Source organism: Stegostoma tigrinum, chromosome 2, assembly GCF_030684315.1.
Source record: "Stegostoma tigrinum isolate sSteTig4 chromosome 2, sSteTig4.hap1, whole genome shotgun sequence".
NCBI lineage: Eukaryota > Metazoa > Chordata > Chondrichthyes > Orectolobiformes > Stegostomatidae > Stegostoma > Stegostoma tigrinum.
The window spans coordinates 123,647,727-123,664,070 of NC_081355.1; the positions used below are offsets into that span (position 1 = coordinate 123,647,727).

Here is a 16,344-nt window from a genome sequence, read left to right on the forward strand (position 1 = left end):
TGTACACCTTGTTATCTCCTTAACTCTGGTACTGTGCAGACTTCATGCAGAATCTATACAGTACTCCGAATTTTTGTGTCCCCAATGATTACTATATTCCGATTTCATCACACGGCCCTCCCCGCCCCACACCATTGAAATGGCTTCCTGTACCATGATGCTGTGGTCAGTTTTCTCATCCTTGCTGCAATTTCTACACTTGTCCGCACAGTTTGCAAGAATCTCATAATTGTTGGATGATTCTGGGGACAAAGACTCCCTGAATAAAATCCTCTGAGTCCCCATACCTGCTTTATTTTCCATCATACCCTCCTGCCCTCAATAACAGACCACATTTATATTACATAGTCTGGGGATGTGACTTCCTTCTGGCCAAGCATCCAGATAACCTTCGCCTTCCTGATGTGCCACAATGTCTGCAATTTGCTGCACTCACATCACATCGACACCACTGGTTTCACTGTAAGTAGGCCTCTTTATCCTCTCTTATTCACTTCTCATTCTGGATAGTTTACTCCTTGGAATGAACCCTAGTTAAAACACCTCTGCTCCCCTTTGAACTGGATTCACACTTTGCACCAAATTCCTAGTTTCAATCACTTGGCCTTTGTCGCAGGTGCAGCCTCCACTCACATTAACCATGTTCTTTATAAACAATGATTTCTCTTTAGTCGTCAGGCACAGTATTGCATAACTTCAGGTTTCATCAAACTGCTGTATTTAAAGAACTCAGTTCTCCAGTTGGACTATTAGAAAGGACAGATGCATAATTATTGTGAATCTGGTTTGAACAGCCATAAAGATCCCCATTCTTGGTTAGATGTCACTAAAGGCAAGAAGGTAGATACGTTTCTGTCACAAGGCTACAATAGGATAAACTCTCTCTTCAAAATAATTTTGAAATTATGGATCAATTTCTACATGCTTTAAATAAATTGAGGCAAGTTTTCATTTCAGTACAGTATAATAAATACCTTCAATTTATTTTATTCCGAACAGAATTATGTTAGAATGGATTATTTATTCACTAGTATTAGTAATAAGCAAAAGTGTATTGTAACACTTCTAACGAACAGGAGAAAGTGTTGCAACCTTTAATTGTGTAGGAGTTAATTCATTCTTCCTCTTTTATCACTGTTCTCTTCTAAATAGCACATTATGGGCTGACAATCAATAGTAGTGCTCTATATAACCGTTTCACAAACTGTTCTGTATTCAGGTATATGTCATAAACACAAAAAAAGAAAGGTATAGTTATACTTGTTTTGTTATTTTTTTCTTTCATTCATTCATGAGCTGTGGGCATCATTGACTGGCCTGCATTTATTGCACATCCCTAGTTGCCCTTGAGAAGCTGGCTGTGAGTTGTTACTTCAATCCCTTTGGTTTAGGTAGACCGAAAATGTTGTTAGGAAGGGAGTTTCAGGATTTTGACCTCGTAACACTGAATAAATGGTGACGTATTTCCAAGTATGGATGGTGAGTGATTTAGAGGGGAATCTGAAGCTGGAGGTGGTCCCAAGTATCCGCTACCCTTGTCTTTCTAGACGGAAGTGTTCATGGATTTGTAAGGTACTGTAGGTAACTATTAGAACACTGCACTGAAAATGTGAAAGTCAAACAAATTGACAGAATTGTCTTACATTATGCTTGAATCTGCAGGTATTGGTGTGGATGATATGTTTATTATGCTCGCCAGCTGGCAAAAGACAAAAGTGCATGATAGAATTGAAGACCGTCTGGCAGAGACATACGCTGAAGCAGCTGTTTCTATTACAATCACCACTCTAACTGATGTTTTGGCCTTTTATATCGGTATTATGACACCTTTTTGTTCTGTCCAATCATTTTGTGTTTACACAGGCACAACTGTTCTATTGTGCTTCATTTACAACATTACATTTTTTGGAGCTGTTCTTGCATTGAATGGGAAAAGAGAAGCCAGTAATAAGCATTGGTTGACATTTCGAAAGGTTGAAGAAGATCACAAACCAGGGGAATCTAAATTCCATGCATTATGTTGTGTAGGTGGAACATACGATCGGGACTCAGGCATGGAATCAGAACTTAAAGTTTATTTTTTCTTTAAGAAATATTATGGACCATTCCTTACAAATCAATGGACCAAAGCAATTGTGGTGTTCCTGTATGTTGGGTATTTGGCTGGCAGTATTTATGGCTGTTTACACATCAAAGAAGGAATTGATCTCAGAAATTTGGCTTTTGATGATTCATATTTGATCAGGTTCTATGATGATGAAAGTGATTTTTTCTCAGAATATGGACCTCGAGTCATGGTTGCTGTCACTGAGCCCATGGAATATTGGGATTCCACTGTTCAGGATGAAATTGACACCTGCATGGAAAAACTGGAAAACAACTCGTACGTAGACCCTGAATTGTCAGAGTCCTGGCTTCGTGTGTACATTGATCTATCTAAAAAGATGTCAATAGATATAAGGGAGAAGAATACATTCATTGAAAATTTACCTAAATTGTTCAAGTTTGTCTCTTCATTTCAACAAGATATTGAGATCCCAGAAAATAATATCAGTATTAGAGCTTCACGATTTTTCATTCAAATTGTGAACACCAGTAATTCAATTGACCAAAAAAACATGTTGATTGAAATAAGAAACTTGGCAAATGAATGTAGAATCCCTTTGCTTGTGTTTCATCCAGCATTCATCTATTATGATCAATTTCTTGTGATTGTGACCAATACAGTCCAGAATATAATTATAGCAACTATTGCTATGTTGGTCATTTCTTTACTATTAGTACCTAATCCAGTTTGTTCTTTATGGGTAACATTTGCTATTGCATCTGTTTTAGTGGGTGTGGCTGGTCATATGACTTTCTGGGGTGTCAACTTGGATTCTATATCTATGATTAATCTGGTTGTTTGTATTGGATTTTCGGTGGATTTTACAGCTCATATTACATATGCATTTGTTTCAAATGATAAACCAAATGCCAATGAGCGAGCCATTGATGTGCTGTACAAGCTTGGCTATCCCATTCTGCAGGGATCTCTTTCAACCATACTGGGTGTTGCAGTGTTGTCTATTGCAGGTAGTTACATATTTAGAACATTTTTTAAGATCATGTTTCTTGTTATATTTTTTGGTGCAGTTCATGGCATTATATTTATGCCAGTGTTTTTGACATTTTTACAAGCTTGTGGCAAACAGCATAGTGGTCCTCCTAGTGGACATGATCGCAATGCCCACAGCTACCAGCATGTTCATCATAGCAAAGTAAATGGAGACTCTTCCTATGAACTGACAGGAAGGTGATAACAGTTGCTGTTATATGAGACGAAAGAGATCCATAGCAACTTTATTAACTTGCTGTTTTCTTAACTGTGATCCCAGGGATTAAAGGATAAACTTAGTTAGGAGTGCAATTAATTACTTCTTCCCCAATAATATTTTTCTAACTTGTATAAATTGAGTTATTGAAGAAGAAAATAAGTGACCTATTCAAAAATCTGGTCAAATGTTTCTGTATCAAAAATAATTATCATTGCAAAGGTCCAACTTGTTCTTCATAGCCATGTACCCATTGTCCATTCCCATCAATTTGAAATTAAGAGCAAATAGCATCCCTTGTTTCTCATTTGCATTTTCTAAGAACCTCAACACTGGGGCTCTTCAATTTTCGCAGTATTCATTTCCTACAGATCTGAAGAGCTATAATTTGTTAATACTTAAACAATATTTTTTGATTTATCATTTTTTCTGCCATTCCATCTCAACATTCTCTCTGTGTCAATCCTTATTAGCCACTCGCCTTGGTTCCTCAGTCAAAATGTTTCTCTTCTGGGACTTAGAAAAAGATATAAATATTGTTACAGTGAACATTATAGATAAGCCCCTCAAATCAAACAAAAGTCTGTTCATAATAAAGCAGGTATGAATTGTGACAAATTGTGTCTCCACCACTATTGTTATCAATCTGTTTGTGCCATCCAGCACTGGATGAGCAGAAATTACTTCTAAATGACTATTCAGAATCTCACAACCATTAGTTTCAGTCACTTTTCTGACTCAGTTCTCCACGAATTGACTCTATTCTTTCCTTTCTACTAGTCTTGAGACTAACCCAATTTGTTTGTAACCTTGGTGTCACATTCAAACCCACAGAGAGATTTGGATCATATGTTCAAGCCATCACCAAGGCTGCCATTTCTGTTCCTAAACATTGTCCAACTTTGTACGCGTTACTGAAATTCACATTACATTTATAACTCTGTTACTTCTAGAATTAACCTTTCTGTTGCACACCTGCTTGCTATCCAGCATTCTACCCCCTGTAAACTTGAGATAATGCAAAACTCTGTTCCATGTGCCTTAACTCACAGTAAATCTTGTCCCCCTCTCACCCTTGTTTTCCCTTTTGTAGATTGGATACTGGTCAAGCAACACCTTAATTTCAAAATTCTTGTCCTTGTATTCAAATCCCTCTATAATACTCCCAAAAGCCCTAAACTTTTCTCCAGAATAACAATCCTACAAGATATCTCTGCTAGTTGTGGCATCTTGAATGTTCCTGACTTTAATTATTCCGCCATTTGTAACTATATCTTTAACTGCCAAGGCTCAAAGCTTAGAAATTCCTTTGAAGCACTTTCCTACCTCTCTTCTGTGCCTTCCTCCTTTATTCCTTCAAACCTAGCTCCTTTGGTCATCTGACCTAATGTCTCCTGTGGATCACTGCCATATTTTATTTTATAATACTTTTGCAAAATACCCAGGAGCTTTTTATTAAAGGTATTATATAGGTATAAATTGTTGATGTTTTTGTATTTATCCATCATACTAGTTGCACTTTGCAAGTCCAAATAAGTGCGGAAACTCTGATGCCATGAAAGGGTATAATTTTTAAAGGCTTTTTTTGACTGTTGACCCAAAGGAGGAAGCCTCTTGGTAGTACAGTACTTGAATACTAAACGTAGTTTAAGATTTTTGCTTTGAACTCATCAGGACAGAAGCACAAGACCAAATATTAAAGGGATTGAGATTTTATTTCTGCATGAGAAAGGGTGCTAGATAACATTTGCTAAATAATCTTGGTTGTGTTAAGAATACACTAACAATTTAAAGTTACCAGTTGGCCTTGCAGTGCCATTGCTTACAGTGAAGTGATGTCCTAATGGTAACATTGCTGGGCTGTTAATCCAGAGATTCGGGTAATGATCCAGACAGCTGGGTTTGAATCCTGCCACAGCAGATGGTAGAACCACAAAACGAATGTTGATGTCAAGAAACACCCATCTCGTTCACTAATGTTCTTTAGGGAAGGAAACTGCCATCCTTACCTGGTCTGGCTGATCTGTAACTCCTGATCCACATCATTGTGGTTGATTCTTAACTGACCTTTGGGCCATTAGGATAGGCAATAAAAGCTGGCCAGCAATGAAATTATCCCATGAATAAATTTTAAAAAAAAACTTAAGTTTGCTGGAAACTACAAGCTAGGGAGGGCCCTGTCCTTTGCACACAGAAGGAACATATCCATGCATTCCAGCTGGTTTGATAAAAAACAGAGCCATGGGGGACAGCAGCTTTCTCTGTTGTGTTCCTCACGGCAATTCCACGACCAATCAGAGTTGACTTGCATGGTTTGAAATTAAGTAAAAACTTGCCAGTCCAAAGATATATTGCCCTGTAGAGTCTAGGGTTGCGCAAGCAGAATGGGTTAGCAATGGTAAATACAGGGTTATGGGGATAGGGTGGGGGGAAGGTGGCGTGGGATGCTCTACAGAGGGTAAGTGCTAATTCACTGGGCTGAATGGCCTCCATCTTCACTGTAGGAATTATAAACTGTTTCCTTTTACATTCTCAATGCAATGCTTCTACTAAATTTTGCCCATGAGTGAAACAACCGGTGCCTTCTTCCCATGCAGTGTAAATTGTTGTTCCTTTTCAAATTTGGTATTCTTGTGTTTCTGTCTTGATGAATGAAACGTAAAATATTTTATCAGCATATCTCTTTTTCTGTTAATACAATAGCAGTAATTGATTCAAACATGTTCCCAATTACTGTACATACTGCACAGCTGCAGAAGCATCTGAAATTGAATGGATTTTTGCAAATGCTTTTATACGGTGAATCAGATTAATCTGCAGCAGACTATGACTTGCACTGAGTAACAATATGATTTTCTTCTGTTTTGACATACTTGTGTCCACAATGACTATGCCTAATAAGATGAACTGCGAATTCTGTTACAATATGCTATTGTCACAAGAGATTGCAGTGTGATACTACCGTCATAGTCAAATATTGTCTGAAAACATCCTATTCAAATAAAGAGCATGATCCCACTGCTGTTATACAAAATAATTTGCATTTGGATTCTTACATCTACCTCTGTCACCATATGGGCTTTTATATGCTTTTTGTAATATGGTGATCAGAACTATTTACAGCACATCAAATATAGATTAACCTAAACTTTGTAAAGATTTATGTAATTTTTCTTTTCAGTTCTTTGCCTGTGGAATGATCCTTGTGTTTTATTTTTAACCCATTTAACAGCCTTATCAACATACATCATTACTTTTATGTACCTGAACTTTGAGGTCTTTTCTGTTTCTTCACTCTATTAAACATATCTGCTGTAAGGAATATGCAAGCATCTCAATCTTCCTACCAAATAAAAACCTCTTAAATGTCTGTGTTGAAGTTTATTTACCAATTACATGCCCATTCTACAAGATTACTAACATCATCCTGTATTTTGTTGTAATCCTCTATAATTCTGTATCCACAAACTAGTGTAATTGACAAATTTTCAAATTGTGCTTATGGGTGAATAAAATCATATGATGGTTATCATACAAATAAAAGATTTGTGGGTGTGTTGATTGAAGTGGTTGTACTTCAAATCACAGAAAATTTGTTTCACAATGAACAGTTAAATATTCTATGAAATTCCTTGTCGGAAATCTTAACAGCACCACTCTTACCACCTCTCTATTACATTGTAAAAGAAAGTACCTGAGGTAGTCAAAGATGATAGAATGAGTTATCACTGCCTATTTGAGAGATGAGAGGACTGGCAAATGATAGGCAGCTGAGTTGGTTGATGAATCTGATGTCTTCCTGTTGCAATATTATTTTGCCAGCAGCGTGAATTTGACAGCTTTTTTTACCCCGCTGCGCAACCAATCAAACTATTTACATTCCCACGTCTATGGATGTTTTGCCTGGATCAGGAGGACCCAATGCCACTCTGGGAAACCACTGGGTGATACTTGGCAATGTCCAGTGGGTTCTGTGGATGGGATTCCTTCTTTGAGTTTTTCAAGGCACACAGAAGCGCCTCCCCACCCCGCTGGCAATGGTCACTCAAACGATTGACACTGCTCCTTAGCAACCTCCTCCAAACCATTGCTTGTGCTTTGCTGACTGACCCTGTCTTCCCCCAACATAACTCATTTGCCATTGAGGTAACCTTAATGTAGCAGACTGAGCAATGACCACTACTAGCAGTGACACTGAAGTGACACTCCATTGATTTAAGTTGGCAGCTCTTCAGGATTGGCTCATCATTCCCAATTGGACAGCATCAAACACAGCCCTTATGAGACTTAAAAGTCTTCCTTATCATCATCTGGGGTCTAGACAGCATCATCACCACCTCTTCATGGTTCTTCTGGAGGTGAAATATTATTTTTGCATTGAGGATGCCCTCCTGTAAATGGTGTTGTACTACCGTTGTGCTAAATGGGATGGATTTTGAAAAAATCTAGCAACTTAAACTGGGCAGACATGCAGCGTTATAACAAGGTACAGAGCTGGAAGAAGGGGTCTAGGCCCGAAACTTCAGCTTTCCTGCTCCTAAGATGCTGCTTGGTCTGCTGTGTTCATCCAGCTCTACACCTTATTATCTCAGATTCTCCAGCACCTGCAGTTCCTATTGTCTCTGACACATGCAGTGTTGACTATCGACTGTATTCAACAACAATCTGTAACGCGATGGCGTGGCAAATTCCCAAGTGTATTAATCCAATGATCAAACCAGGAGATTAATCTGTTAACGAAGAATGCAGGAGGGCAGGGCAGAAGCAGCACAAAGCATATCAAAAAATGAGGCTTCACCCTCATGAAGCTACATCACAGGACTACTTGCACGGCAAGTATCTCCACCCACAACTAGGGGATAGTGCAGCACATTAGTGCAAAAGGCATAGCTGAAATATTTGCATCTTCCTGAGCAAGAAATGCTGAGAAGATGATTCATCGCAACCTCCTCCTGAGGTCCCCAGTATTACAGATACAATTCGATCAATGTGATTCTCTCCACATGATATCAAGGAATCTTTGTATCTTCACTGGCTACAGGGGTAGTTCCAGAAGATTGGGTATTCTCCAATGTTGTTTCTTTTGTTTAAGAAGGGTGGCAAGGATAATCCAGCTAATTACAGGCCAGTGAGCCTTACATCAGTGGTAGGGAAATCATGGGAGAGGATTCTTCAGGACAGGAGTTACCCCCAATTGGACACAGGTCGGTGTAGTAGCGAGAGGCAACAGGGTTTCATGAAGGGGAGGTCATGTCTCACTAACTTGGTTGAGTTTTTTGAGGAAGTGATGAGGATGATCAATGAGGAAAGGTTATGGATGTTGTCTGCATAGATTTCAATAAGGCCTTTGACAAGGACACCATGGCAGGCTGATACAGAAGGCAAAGTCACACGGGGTCTGATGTGAGCTTGCAAGATGGATAAACACCTGTCTGGGCTATAGAAGACAGAAGGTAGCAGTGGAAGAGTGCATTTCTGAATGGAGGGCTGTGACTAATGGCATTCCTCAGGGATCAATGTTGGGACCTTTGCTGTTTGTAGTGTATATAAATGACATGGAAGAGAATATAACTGGTCTGTTTAGTAAGTTTGCTGATGACACAAAGGGTGGTGGAATTGCAGATAGCGATGAAGACCGTCAAAGGATACCGCTGGATATAGATTGGTTGGTGACTTGGGCGGAGAAATGGCAGATGGAGTTTAATCTGGAAATATGTGAGGTAATGCACTTTGGAAGGTCTAATCTAGAAGGAAATTATACGGTAAATGGCAGATCCCTTAAGATTACCTATAGGCAGAGGGATCTGGCGTACAGGTACACAGGTCACTGAAAAGTGGCAACACAGGTAAGAAGGTCATCAACAAGGCAAATGGCATGCTTGCCTTCATCAGCCAGGGTATTGAGTTTAAAAATTGACAGGTAATGTTGCAGCTTTATAGAACCTTATTTAGACCGCATTTGGAGTATTGTGTTCAATTCTGGAAGCCACACTACCAGAAGGATGTCAGAGTGTGAAGCTGGATGAACACAGCAGGCCAAGCAGCATCTCAGGAGTACAAAAGCTTTTTTTTTAACATTTCGGGACTAGACCCTTCATCAGAAAAGGGGGATGGGGTGAGGGTTCTGAAATAAATAGGGAGAGAGGGGGAGGTGGACCAAAGATGGATTGAGGAAAAGATAGGTGGAGAGGAGAGTATAGGTGGGGAGGTGGGGAGGGGATAGGTCAGTCTGGGGAGGATGGACAGGTCAAGGAGGTGGGATGAGGTTAGTAGGTGGAAAATGGAGGTGGGGCTTGAGGTGGGAGGAGGGGATAGGTGAGAGGAAGAACAGGTTAGGGAGGCGGGGATGAGCTGGGCTGGTTTTGGGATGCAGTGGGGGAAGAGGAGATTTTGAAGCTTGTGAAGTCTACATTGATACCATTGGGCTGCAGGGTTCCCAAGCGGAATATGAGTTGCTGTTCCTGCAACCTTCGGGTGGCATCATTGTGGCACTGCAGGAGGCCCATGATGGACATGTCGTCTAAGGAATGGGAGGGGGGGGGGTTAAAAAAGTTCCCAACTGGGATATGCAGTTTTTGTGCTCCTGAGATGCTGCTTGGCCTGCTGTGTTCATCCAGCTTCACACTTTGTTATCTTGGATTCTCCAGCATCTGCAGTTCCCGTTATCTCTACCAGAAGGATGTGGTGGTTTTGGAGATGGTACAAAAAAGATTTACCAGGATGTTGCCTGGGATAGAGGGCATTAGCTATGAGGAGAGGTTGGAGAAACATGGGTTGTTCTCACTGGAACAACTGAGGTTGAGGAGCGTCCTGGGAGAGGGCTACAAGATTATGAAGGGATTGGACAGACTGGACAGTCAGAAGCTTTTTCCCAGGGTGGATGAGTCAGGTACCGGGGCCATAGTTTTAAGGCGTGAGGGGCAAGTTTAAAAGTGATGTACAAGACAAGTTTTTTACACAAAGGGTGGTGGGTACCTGAAACTTGCTGCCTTGACAAATACATGAATAAGATGAGAATAGAGGGATAGAGTCCCTGGAGGAGTAAGGGGTTTTAGTTGTAATGGGCAGCATGTTTGTGCAGGTTTGGAGGGCTGAAGGGCCTATTCCTGTACTTGTTCTTTGTTCTTTGAATGGCTGAAGATAGTGAACACTGCAAAGGCCACAGGCCTTGATAACATTCTGGCAATAGTACTGTAGACTTGAGTTCCAGAACCAGTGGCAACCATGAGCCATGCTGTTGCATTACACCTACAACATTGGCATTTACCAACCAATGTGGATAATTGTCAAGGTATACTCTTAACACAAAATGCAGAACAAATCCAAACTGAACAATTATTGCCCTTTATGTCTCTTGATCATCAGCAAAGTGATAGAAGGGATCTTTGACGATAGTCTCAAGCAGTATTTACAAAGGAATAACCTGCAGACTAACCCTCAGGTTGAGGTCTACCAGCAACACTCAACTCAACAGCTCATTACAACCTTGGTATTTTCAGAGAATAAAAGACTAAGCTCCAGGAATGTGGTAAAATTGACTGCCCATGACGTCAATCATTTGATTGGAAATGGCATCAAGATGCCCTAGCAAAACTGGAGTCCGTGGGAATCCAGGGAATAGTCTCTGCTTGTTGAATTATGATGTAGCACAAAGGAAGATGGCTGTGGCTGTTGGAAGTCAATCATCATAGCTCCAGGGTATTAGTGTATGTCAGAAAATAGGAACTTTGCAGCGAGTGGTGTTCCCTAAAGCTCAGTCAAACTGGTGACGGTGTCCATTTCCATCGGAATACCTTGCAACTTGTAATTTCTACTCACTGCATCTTCCAATGATAAAGCCACTTGTAGTGTCCGTTTGGAGTCCAGTGGGTTTTAGCTAACAGGCACTTTTGCATGGTTATATTATCGTAGTCCCACATATCAAATGGTGTCTCAGCATCTCATTAAGGGTTAAACCAAAGTCACATGCTTCTGCCAGTCACCTTAAACAAATCTAAAATCCTAATATGGATTCCCCTGGTTCTCGAATTGCTGAGGAAAACCAACAACATCTCAGAATTAGAGGAGGCTTGGGGTCATAATATACTTAACTAAATCTGTCAATTCTTGAAAGATTTCAGTATCTGATGCCTCAGAGAAAGTTTGGCTACTAATAACCAAAAAAGCAGCAGCTGCACGAGCTGTCAGAAAAATTACTTGTTGCTTTTCATCTGCCCGAATGCCATTAACCTGGAAAATAAAACACATTCTTTCCATGTACTGGGCCCAGTCTTCAACAGCAGGATCGAAGGAATCAAGCTTCCCAAATAACAGCATGATGACAAAAATGCTTATCCCAATTCAAAGACAACTATTACAAGCAAATTTCATCAGGAGTAGTAAGAACTGCCGATGCTGGAGTCAGAGATAACACACTGTGGATCTGGAGGAACGTAGCAGGCCAGGCAGCATCAGAGAAGCAAGAAAGTTGGTATTTAAGGTCGGGACCCTTGTTCAGAAATGGGGGAGGTAAGGGAGCTCAGAAATGAATTGAGAGGACGGTTGGGGCTGGGGAAAGTAGGTGGGATGGTGATAGGTGAATGCAGGTAGACAGTGGTGGGGATTGGTCAGTGAGGTGGGAGGAGTGGATAGGTGGGAGAGAAGACGGACAGGTTGTATCAGGCCAAGGAGGCAGGGATGAGAGGAAGGATCGGTCATGGGATGAGGCCGGGGGTGTGAAGATTTTGAAACTGGTACAGTCCACATTGAGGTCATTGGGTTGTAGGCTTCCAAGGGAGAATATGAGGTGTTGCTCCTCCATTTTCCGGGTAGCGTTATTCTGACACTAGAGGAGGCCCAGGATGGACATGTCGCCCAGAAAGTGGGAGGGGGAGTTGAAATGGTTCATGACCGGAAGGTGTTGTCGTTTGTCATGAACAGAGCGCAGGTGCTCTACAAAGCTATCTCCAAGCCTCTGCTTGGTCTCACCAATTTACAGGTGACAACATCAGGAGCAGTGGACACAGTAGGCCACATTAGCAGATGTGCAGGTGAACATCAGTCTGATGTGGAAGGTTTTTTTGGTTCCTTGGATGGAGGTAAGGGGGGAGGTGTACGGGCAGATGTAGCACTTCCTGCGGTTGCAGGGAAACGTGTCAGTGGAGGTGGGGCTAGTGGGGAGTGTAGACCGTACAAGGGAGTTACAGAGAGACCATTCCCTATGGGAGGCAGATAACCTACAAGATAACTTGTAGAGGTGGGGGTGGAAATATATCTTTGGTCGTGGGGTCAGATTGCAGGTTGTGGAAGTGGCGGAGAATGATATGTTAAATCCAGAGGTTAGTGGGGCGATATGTGAGGACAAGGGGGATTCTGTCTTCGTTTTTGTTGTGGGGAGGGGATGTGAGGGCAGAGGTGTGGAAAATGCAAGAGATGCAGTTGAGCGCTTTTTCGAACACTGCAGGGGGAATGTTGCGGTCCTTGAAATAAGAAGGCATGTGGGATGTTCGAGTGGAACACCCCATCTTGGGAGCAGACATGACGTAGGTGGAGGAATTGGGAGTAGTGGATGAATTCTTGCAAGAAGTTGGGTGAGAGGAGGTGTAGTCACCTACCTCCTTTCAAGACCTAGACCACAAACGGAGGAGTACTCAATCCTACTTCTGTCTCGAGCCTTGTGGATAATGGACAGGGTATAGAGAGTCAGGAGGTGCATTACTGGCTGCAGTGTTCCTAGCCTTTGATCTGCATTTGTAGCCACTGTATTTACACGCTCAGTTGTGTTTCTGATTAATGGTAACCCCCAGAATGTTGATAGTGGGGATTTAGTAACAGTAACACCATTGAATGTCAAGAGGTGCCGGTTGGAATGTCTCTTATTGGAATGGTCATTGCCTGGCATTTGTTTGGCACAAATGTTACTTGCCACTCATCAGCCTAAGCCTGGATATTGTCCAGATCTTGTTGCATTTGAGCATGGACTGCTTCTGTATCTGAGGAGTTGTGAATGGTGCTAAACATGATGCAATCGTTGGCAAATATCCCTACTTCTGACCTTATGATGGAGTGAAGGTCACTGATGAAGCAGCTGAAGATGGTTCTGTCTAAGACATTACCCTGAGGAATGCCTGCAGAGATGTCCTGGAGCTGAGATGGCTGACCTTCAGCAATCACAAATCATTGTCCTATGTGTGTGGAGGACTCCAACCAGCAAGAGTTTCCCTGATTCCCATTTTGCAAGGGCTCCTTGATGTCACAGTGGGGCGAATGCACCCTTGATGACAAAGGCTGCCACTCTCACCTTACCTCTGGAATGTAGCTCCTTTGTCCATGTTTAAAACAAGGCTGTCAAGAGTGGTCTTGCTAGAACCCAAACAGGTTGTCAGTGAGCAGGTAAGTAACAAAATCAAGGATCCCATTAGCAGTGCCTGTATCAAGTACTAAGTGTAGCAACTGGAGAGCCACTGATCACATTTGACATCTCAGGTAGATTGTGGAACTAGCTGGGCGTAAATGTGTTCACACTTGTAGGGGTTGCTTAACTTGTCACTATAGGCTATTATTCAGAAAATTACTTATTAGCTAAATTTGTGACTCATAGAATTGTGCTCTGTAAATATATGGCTATAAATATGGTTATAATGATAAAAGATTATAAAAAGCAGTGAACAGCAAAATCAAGCTAAAGCTGAGGTCAAATAACATTAAAAGCAAGAGTTAAGCCTCTTTCCAGGACAAGATAAGCAAGCCTTAATGAGTTAATTGACCAATGTGGAAAATATGTTGTAAACTCCTTCTCTAAGCTATGGGTGTTTCCCTTATGATTAAACAAAAGAGTTCTAGAATTCTCTAAAACCATGAAGGCCCATTACGTTGCATTGTAAATCAAACTGGCATAAACAAAAGTCTATTAATATTGTAGGAAACCAATTTACTCTGTTTTAAAAGAAATTAACATGGCTACAGAAATACTTACAAGTTAATTATTAACTTCAGACAGACCGAAAAATAACCAAAAATGAGAATAAATCATATACATACAATCCCTAAAGTGCACAAAAAGGCCATTTGGCTCTTCGAGTCTGCATTGACCCTTTGAAGATTATCCCACCCTGACCTACCCAATCCCTGTAACCCCAAATTTGCCATGGCTAATCCACCTGGCCTACACATTCTTGGACACTGTGGGGCAATTTGTACTGGAACACCTGGAGGAAACCCACACTTACACGAAAAGAATATGCAAAGTCCACACTGACATTCACTCAAGGGTGGAATCAAATCTGGATCCCTGGTGCCGTGAGGAATCAGTACCAACCAATGAGCTACTGTGCCACTCCTAAACATGTTAAAAAATTATATAAATTACAAAGTTTGTATAACTCTAATCCCAACTAAGCAGACAATGCATCAACTGCCAAATGTTGGTAGCTCACTGTCATAGTGGGAACTCTGATGATTTTAAAATCTTTGGATTCTCAACCCAGGTCCATGTCTGGTCTTACCAAAGGAGCTGCCTTACACTTTCCTTGATCTGAGCTAGATGCAGTAACAAATCTACCCACATACTTGACGATTCCCATGAATCTCTGTGGTTCATCTATATTCCTTAGTGATGGAAGCTCTTTTCTCTTGTTTTATGTGGCTTACTGCTTCAACACTGCTTAAGAATTTGTTTCTGGTTTATAGAATTTGCACTTCTAGTTTGGTGTAAAACCTGTATTTTATACAGTACTTCCGCTGCTCTCTGGTCATGCTCTTTTTCAACCAAAGATAGATCAAACTATCATCCATATGTCACATGTTTCCTTCCATTTCTCAAAGATATTTGACATTTAGCTCTAGACTGTTTCCTGTACGTATATGATCGCTGCGAGTTTTTCCTTTATTCATTCACGGGATGAGGGCATCGCTGGCTAGGCAGCATTTATTGCCCATCCCTAATTGCCCAGAGGATGGTTAAGAGTCAACTACATTGTTGTGGGTCTGGAGTCACACGTAGGCCAGACCAGGTAAGACAATATTCCAAAGTTCTGGCAAACAGCATATAAAACCAACAATTGGGACAAGAGATTAGACAACTGTAATTGAATGCACATTTTCTTTATTGTCAAGCATCACTTAATTGCCTCAATATCAACATTGTAAGTAAGATGTTGTACTTTGCTTCAATTGAGTATTTCACAAATAACTGACAATGTAGGGGATTAACTCTCCATTAAATGGATTACTAACGGTGAACATCACAGCAAAAATCCAAATTCAGAGTCATTCACTGGGCATGAAGCACGCTGGGACATTTGGTAATTTTCAATGTAAACGAGTCTTTACTGACCTGCTGAAAGTCAGTGTATCTGGAAAACATTATTATTTAGCAATCTTGTTTAAAGGCGCAGGTTTTCTGACACCTATAATAAAGTGTGAAAGTGGGTTTAGTGGTAGTGTCACTGAACTTGAAATCTAGTACCCAGGTTTATGTTCCGGAGATATTGTTTTAAATCCTATTATGGCAGATGGTGAAATTTGAATGTGACATTATGAGATAAAAACTTCTCAATGGAGACTCAATTGTTATGCAAACCCATCTGATTCAGTAACCATCTGCTTACATGTGACTCCAGACCCACAGCAATGTGGTTGACTCTTAGCTGTCTTCTGACAATTAGAGACAGGCTATAAATACTGGTAATAACATGCAAGGTTAATACCCCAGTGATAATGATCTCTTTAAACTTTAATCATGAAGCTGAAATACCCGACAAAACTAAATAACTGGATAAGTTAACCAGTTAGAAATCCCACAGTTGAATATCTGTCTAAAAACAACTTCTCCTCAATGTGGGTGACTCTTAGCTGTCTTTTGGCAAGTAGAGACACGCAATAAATACTGGTAATAACTCGCAATGTTCACGCCCCATTAATTTACAGAAGAATCTGAGGTCAGTATCAATGATCTCTCAAAGTGTTATTCATTAAGCTGAATTACCCAACTAAACTAAACAACTGCATAAATTAACCAGTTATAAATCCCCTGTTGAACACCTGTCAAAAA

The 16,344-nt window shown here is 40.8% G+C and overlaps 1 protein-coding gene across 1 annotated transcript in view; it reads left to right on the forward strand.

The window, feature by feature from the left end:
• Positions 1-6,811, forward strand: part of LOC125460572 (patched domain-containing protein 3-like) — a 31,354-nt gene extending 24,543 nt beyond the window's left edge. Inside the window, exon 7 of the mRNA XM_048548176.2 lies at positions 1,663-6,811. Within this exon, the coding sequence (XP_048404133.1) occupies positions 1,663-3,299 (1,637 nt within the window). The 3' untranslated portion in view covers positions 3,300-6,811. The remainder of the gene's footprint in view (positions 1-1,662) is intronic.
• The last annotated feature ends 9,533 nt before the right edge of the window (positions 6,812-16,344 follow it).